This window comes from Physella acuta, unplaced genomic scaffold, assembly GCF_028476545.2.
Source record: "Physella acuta isolate Inbredline_101_S28 unplaced genomic scaffold, ASM2847654v3 ptg000511l, whole genome shotgun sequence".
Classification (NCBI taxonomy): domain Eukaryota; kingdom Metazoa; phylum Mollusca; class Gastropoda; family Physidae; genus Physella; species Physella acuta.
Genome location: NW_026732030.1, coordinates 348,887 through 355,958, shown reverse-complemented (window position 1 = coordinate 355,958; position 7,072 = coordinate 348,887). Strand labels below are relative to the sequence as shown.

Sequence of the window (7,072 nt, the reverse complement as noted above, 5' to 3'; positions counted from 1 at the left end):
CTGTGGATAAATGGTGAGACAACAGTGGATAAATGGTGAGACAAAGGGGATGAATGGTGAGACAACATTGGATAAATGGTGAGGAAAAGTGGATGAATTATGAGACAAAGTGGATGAATGATGAGACAACTGTGGAGGGATGGTGAGACAACAGTGGATGAATGGTGGAGGAATGGAGTGAAATCACAGTGGTGGAATATATATAGAAAGTGTAGAAATAGTGTGACCAATACAAAATGAAGGAATGGAGGGACCAATACAAGTCGAAATATCCGCTTATCGTTTAAAAAGTCAAAACACTTTAGGGTTAAAAGAACAGTTTAATACTTTTGTACACCAAAATAAACATTTTTATCATAAATAAACAATGTCAGTTAACAACTTTATATGCGTTTGTTTTATTTTTTTAAATTTATGTATAGCATAGCAGTTGTACGAAAAATGAGACAAAATTTTATTTCAATCTCAAAATTTCATGTCACAACGAGCCATGACTTAGTTGAACAAATGACCCAATTGAGTTTCCAAGTTCTTGAGCATATCACCGACCGAGGTCATGACCTCCCCCACGTAACTGGTGACGTTAGCCCCCACTTGGAGCAGCTGGGCAGACAGAGCCTTGTCCACTACCCGACACACGCACGACAGGCTGCGTCTACCGATGGCGCTGCCGTCGCTGAAACTCAAGGAGCCGATGCTGATGCTGTCGCCACTCCTGCAGCACAGGACCACGCCGTTGATGATGCTGAAAGACGGATTCGTTTCTGTCTTGCACTGTTCTGTGTCTAGGCATGTGTAAGCTTGGTGATTTAGAAAAAATGTCAAATTTATCAAATTGAAAACAGATAAATGTGTAAAAACTTTAATTAGCATATCTAGTCTGAGACTTGTCTTTTCCTATTATGGTGTTGCGGGTGCGTTTTTTTTAATCCTGTTTGAAGATTGGTGAGGCGAGAATATGCTAGTCTTTTCAAATAGGGTAGGGGTGAGGTGTTTGTCTTTTCAAATGGGGTAGGGGTGAGGTGTTTGACTTTTCAAATAGGTTAGGGGTGAGGTGTTTGTCTTTTCAAATAGGTTAGGGGTGAGGTGTTTGTCTTTTCAAATAGGTTAGGGGTGAGGTGTTTGACTTTTCAAATAGGTTAGGGGTGAGGTGTTTGTCTTTTCAAATAGGTTAGGGGTGAGGTGCTTGTCTTTTCAAATGGGGTAGGGGTGAGGTGTTTGTCTTTTTAAACGGTTTAGTGGCGTGATGACTAATTCTCTGTTTTGTTATCCCCTTAAACTGTTTAAGCCAGTCTTTACAAAATTTAAACCATGTAAATGAGTTGAAACCAAGAGTTTAAAAATTGTTCGTAGAGAGTCCTACTGGTTATTAATTTTGAACAGAAAACAATTTTTTTCTAGATTCTTAAAAATATTTTATTGATGTTTTAATGTGAGTTGGGCCTATAAAAATAATTTAGTAATGCTGCTCACATTTTTTTTCTACTGGCTAGGTCGCATAAGGTTAGTACACTGCTTAGTTATGAACAATCAAATAGATTCTCAGTTGAATTAAAAACTATGAACTGCAAACTATCAGTTAATTAAAAACTATGAAGCGTAAACTGTCAGTTAATTAAAAACTATGAAGTGCAAACTGTCAGTTAATTAAAAACTATGAAGTGAAAACAGTCAGTTAATTAAAATATGAACTACAAAATGTCAATTAGTATAGTAAAAACTATGAGTTGCAAACTGTCAGTCAGTTAAAAACTATGTACTACAAACTTTCAAATAATTCAAAAACTAGGAACTTCAAACTGTAAGTTAATTAAAAACTAGGAACTACAAACTAGTTAAAAACGAGGTACCACAAACTGTCAGTGAATTAAAACCTAAAAACTAGTAACTGTCAGTGAATTAAAACCTACATACTGTTAGTGAATTAAAACCTATAAACAAAATTAAACAACAAACAGTCAGTGAATTAAAACCTATAAACTACAAACTGTCAGTGAATTAAAACCAACATACTGTCAATGAGTTAAAACCTACGCACTAAAAACTGTCAGTGAATTAAAACCTATAAACTACAAACTGTCAGTGAATTAAAACCTACAAACTGTCAGTGAATTAAAACCTACAAACTGTCAGTGAATTAAAACCTACAAACTGCCAGTGAATTAAAGTCTACAAACTGTCAGTGAATTAAAACCTACAAACTGTCAGTGACTTAAAACCTACAAACTGCCAGTGAATTAAAACCTACAAACTGCCAGTGAATTAAAAACTTACATACTGTCAGTGAATTAAAACCTACAACCTGTCAGTGAATTAAAACCTACAAACTGCCAGTGAATTAAAACCTACAAACTGCCAGTGAATTAAAAACTTACATACTGTCAGTGAATTAAAACCTACAAACTGCCAGTGAATTAAAACCTACAAACTGCCAGTGAATTAAAACCTACAAACTGCCAGTGAATTAAAACCTACATACTTTCAGTTGAGTTCAAGCTCGCCACGAGCGAGAACAAAGAGACGATCGCTGCCAATGTAATCCAGGCCATGTTGAGACAACAAAACAGATCGCTTTCCACCTGATGTTATCTACCACTGATCATAGCTACCTCTGGCATTCACTAAATGGCTCTACGTTTTTTTTCCCCTCTAAAGCAACTGATTAGTTTTCCAAGCCCTGAGCTGTGATTAGTGACTGGAGATGACCTTCACCCAATGTCCTAATTAGAAGCTAGAGCCGGGCCAAATGTTTACAAACAAATTATTTTGTTGCCAGGGATGAACCAAGTGGCTAATAAACTAAGAGAAAAAAGGGCTGAAACAGACAGTGTCTCATTAGCGAACTGTCATCTGCCCAGCCCACCTGTTACATGTAGGGACATGGAGTGGGACAGCACAGACAGGTGTGTTGTCATGTTCGACCAGTGGTGTCATCTTGTTGTGAGGTAATTTTCCTACATGGGTTGTGGGCTGTGGCCTGGCAAGGGTTGGTGCCATTTTTAAAATATAGATAATATAACCATAGGGAATCAAAGTTGAGATCTTAGCGCATATGTGTGTGTATAAGTGCGTGTGTGTGTGTGTGGGTGTCGTTGTGTGTGTGTGTATGTGTGCGTGCGTGCGTGCGTGCGTGCGTGTTTAACTTCAGGAAAGAAATAAAACTAAAAGATGTAAAATGATGAGCCAATGTTAAATGTTTTTTTAAACAGAGAAAGTATCGATTACATTTTTTTGTATTTGCTTATTAAAATTAGAGTAGATCTGCTTTATGTGTGGGCTACAAGAGATAAGAAAATTAAATCAGATAAGATATTTCACATCTAAACAATCTTTAAAGCTAGGAACTCAGGAAAGAACATGTTTAGAAAGTGGTGAATAGTTTTAGAATAGCCGCCACAGATAGCTGGTCTAATGAACTGTCAGCCATTTGTTCATGTCGGCCTTTTGAAAGTCCTTTGTATTACATAACACGCCCCCTTCACACATCACACACACACACACACACACACACACACACGGAAGATATTGTCGGTGGCAAAAAATATGTATGATAAGTTCCTGGCCGTAATATGACAATTTTCAAGAACTAGTTGATTTAGTTTACAGAAAAAATAAGTTCAACACTTTCAACGGTAATTTAAAAAAAGAAAATGTAATTGTAGTTTTATTGTATTGACCAATTTTAACTGAGAGTAATAATCACAATACGAGCGGCCCTTTTTACTCTAGCTGTAACCTGACGCGAGACAGTTGGTGTGTTATGGGGTGAGTAGAAGGTGTCTGACCCCTATTAAAACAGGCGAGTAGAAGGTGTTTGACCCCCAATAAAACAGGTGAATAGAAGGTGTCTGACCCCCAATAAAACAGGCGAGTAGAAGGTGTTTGACCCCCAATAAAACAGGTGAATAGAAGGTGTCTGACCCCCAATAAAACAGGCGAGTAGAAGGTGTTTGACCCCCAATAAAACAGGTGAATAGAAGGTGTCTGACCCCCAATAAAACAGGTGAATAGAAGGTGTCTGACCCCCAATAAAACAGGGGAGTAGAAGGTGTCTGACTCCACCCCCCCCCCCATTAAAACAGGTGAGTAGAAGGTGTCTGACCCCCCCATTAAAACAAGTGAGTAGAAGGTGTCTGACCCCCCCCCCATTAAAACAAGTGAATAGAAGGTGTCTGACCCCCAATAAAACATGCGAGTAGAAGGTGTTTGACCCCCAATAAAACAGGTGAATAGAAGGTGTCTGACCCCCAATAAAACAGGGGAGTAGAAGGTGTTTGCCCCCAATAAAACAGGGGAGTAGAAGGTGTCTGACCCCCCCCCCCCATTAAAACAAGTGAGTAGAAGGTGTCTGACCCCCCCCCTCCCCCCATTAAAACAAGTGAGTAGAAGGTGTCTGACCCCCCCCCCCCCCCCCATTAAAACAAGTGAGTAGAAGGTGACTGACCCCCCCATTAAAACAAGTGAGTAGAAGGTGTCTGACCCCCCCCCCATTAAAACAAGTGAGTAGAAGGTGTCTGACCCCCCCCCCCATTAAAACAAGTGAGTAGAAGGTGTCTGACCCCCCCCCCCCCCGCCCCATTAAAACAGGGTAGTAGAAGGTGTCTAACCACCACCCTCCCCCCATTAAAACAGGTGAGTAGAAGGTGTCTGACCCCCCCCCCCCATTAAAACAAGTGAGTAGAAGGTGTCTGACCCCCATTAACCTATTAATTGGTTCGTTAATTTAGAATAGATAAATGTGTAATCAGTTCGTTAGTTTAGAATAGATAAATGTGTAATTGGTTCGTTAGTTTAGAATAGATAAATGTGTAATTGGTTCGTTAGTAAATGTGTAATTGGTTCGTTAGTTTAGATAAATGTGTAATTGGTTCGTTAGTTTAGATAAAAGTTGTAATCAGTTCGATAGTTTAGATAAATGTGTGAAATCTGTTTTTTAGTTTAAATGTGTGTGACTTATTTTGTTAGTTTAAATGGCTGTGTGTAACCTATTCATTAGTTAACATCGATTGCACAATCGATTTTGTTAGTTTATGTAAATTATTATAATCGATTCTGTTTAAGTGAATATGTGTAGTCGGTTCGTTAGTATAGATAAACATGTCTAATCTTCATGAAAGTATGAAATCAATTTTATTAGTGTAGGAAATCGATTTTATTATTTTAAATGAATGGTTGTAATCGATTTCATTACTTTAAATGAATGTGTGTAATTTACTGACTATCGTGGGCACGTGTGTAGTTTTGCTGAAAATAATTTGTTAACCAAACCCCTGTGTAGACATCTGTCAGTCAAACAGCCATTGTTAGGCAAGTAATCTCGAATCAAATCAAAAAAGTGTAAGGAAACAATTCTCAGATCGCCACTTACATCTTTCAGTAGCCCCATCGATCCACGAAGTTTCTTTCTTCCTAGGTAACATCTGCTCCTGCCATTGTCTTCGAATACGTCATACCCCTCGACTGGGCTTTGGCATAAAAGAATGTTCTAGAAAGAGTGAGGTCTTATTAAAAAGTGAACCAACGGTCTGGAAGAAAGTCATTACTGAAATTTGCCGAAGTTTGATCCAGGAGAAAGTCTTCAGTCCACGATGGTCAAGCTTGAAATATTTGTCCTGGTGTTGGTCAGTTGTATATGCCTGAGCCAATGCGACAGTAAAAAAGGTATTTTAAAAATGTCTATCCTCGTCGTTTACAATAGTGGAATATGAAATATATCTTTTGTATAATGTTATAACCGTTTTTGTGGTTCCTATATATCACTATCTTGTTTTATAATGTTATAACGTTTTTGTAGTTCCCATATATATCACTATCTTTTGTATAATGTTATAACCGTTTTGTGGTTCATATACATCACTAACTTCTTTTTATAATGTTATAACCGTTTTTGTGATTCCTATATATCACTATCTTTTTTATAATGTTTTAACGTTTTTGTGGTTCCTATATAACACTATCATCTTTTATAATGTTATAACCGTTTTTGTGGTTCCTTTTCGCTATACATTCTATCTCTATCTTGCACCAATTCAGTATTTAACGGTATATCTTTTAAAATTCATAATTCAACGATATGTACAGGTCAAAAAAATCTTTCAATTATCAAAAGCCATTTGTTGTCATTGATTCAGTTTATAGGCTAAACATAATTAATTATATTTTCATTGGCAAGTTGTAACATTGCATTATATAGTGAACATTTAGACGTTTATTTCTCAGATATCCTTAGATCATAAATTAAACAATATAATTATGTCAATATTTGCAAATATGTTTAAGATATTGGATACAGTTTTTCTTACTTGAAGGACGAAATGTCTAACATGTAAACAACCTCAGATAGTGAAAACGGAATTTTAAAATGTTTTCGTCTGTTTGATCCATCAGAATACAAGTGTTTCAGCGGGAACAGGTGTACTGTCAGCGCCAATGCCAGCAGCAGAACGATCACGCGAAACAACGTCGTGTACTGTTGCAAGGGGGATGACGTCATATCCGCCTCAGGACAAATAGATGACTTCACTTTCTCGGCAAACCTCAAACGTGCTGAGAGTTTTGATTGCACATGCGCAAAGTTGGCTCGTGGCGAACTCGATGCCAACATTAAAGAGATGGTGGGAAAATATTTCCCAAACAGTGACGATTAAAAACAAATTGTCGGGGCGGTTATATAAAACTCCACTTGTTTTTCCACAGTGGTATTGTTCTTAGGATTTTAAAATTGATGTATAATTATTAATAATTCCTTTTTATTAGTTTATTTTCCTAATGTATTAAATCAATAATAAATAAATATATATATATCTAATTTAGTCAGAATTATTGCAATAAAGAAAATGAATCAAATTGAGTCTATTCACACAATTACAAAGAAAGTGAGACTTGTTTGTATATGATGCGGTACATGACTGTATATGATGTGGTACATGACTGTATATGATGTGGTACATGACTGTATATGATGTGGTACATGACTGTATATGATGTGGTACATGACTGTATATGATGTGGTACAGGACTGTATATGTTACCTGCCTCTACATTGGGAAATGAGTTTTTTTCTGCTCTAGTA

The 7,072-nt window shown here is 37.1% G+C and overlaps 1 protein-coding gene and 1 long non-coding RNA gene across 2 annotated transcripts; one reads left to right on the top strand and one right to left on the bottom strand.

The window, feature by feature from the left end:
- Positions 1–306: 306 nt before the first annotated feature.
- LOC131944875 (uncharacterized) lies at positions 307–2,750 on the bottom strand. Its single transcript, XM_059305752.1, has 2 exons — positions 2,480–2,750; positions 307–800 (listed from the first exon to the last, which is right to left on the bottom strand). Exons 1-2 carry the CDS (start codon positions 2,547–2,549, stop codon positions 496–498), a joined length of 375 nt encoding a protein of 124 aa, XP_059161735.1. The 5' UTR covers positions 2,550–2,750; the 3' UTR covers positions 307–495.
- A 180-nt stretch (positions 2,751–2,930) lies between these two features.
- On the top strand, positions 2,931–6,849 carry LOC131944876 (uncharacterized). Its single transcript, XR_009387087.1, has 3 exons — positions 2,931–2,945; positions 5,414–5,661; positions 6,388–6,849. It is a non-coding gene; the product is annotated as an uncharacterized LOC131944876 (long non-coding RNA).
- The last annotated feature ends 223 nt before the right edge of the window (positions 6,850–7,072 follow it).

Coding starts and splice junctions, on each gene's coding strand:
- LOC131944875 (XM_059305752.1), bottom strand. CDS start 2,549: ATGGCCTGGATTACATTGGCAGCGATCGTCTCTTTGTTCTCGCTCGTG. Junction 801..2,479: donor GAGCTTGAACTCAACTGAAA/GTATGTAGGTTT, acceptor TAAATCACCAAG/CTTACACATGCCTAGACACA.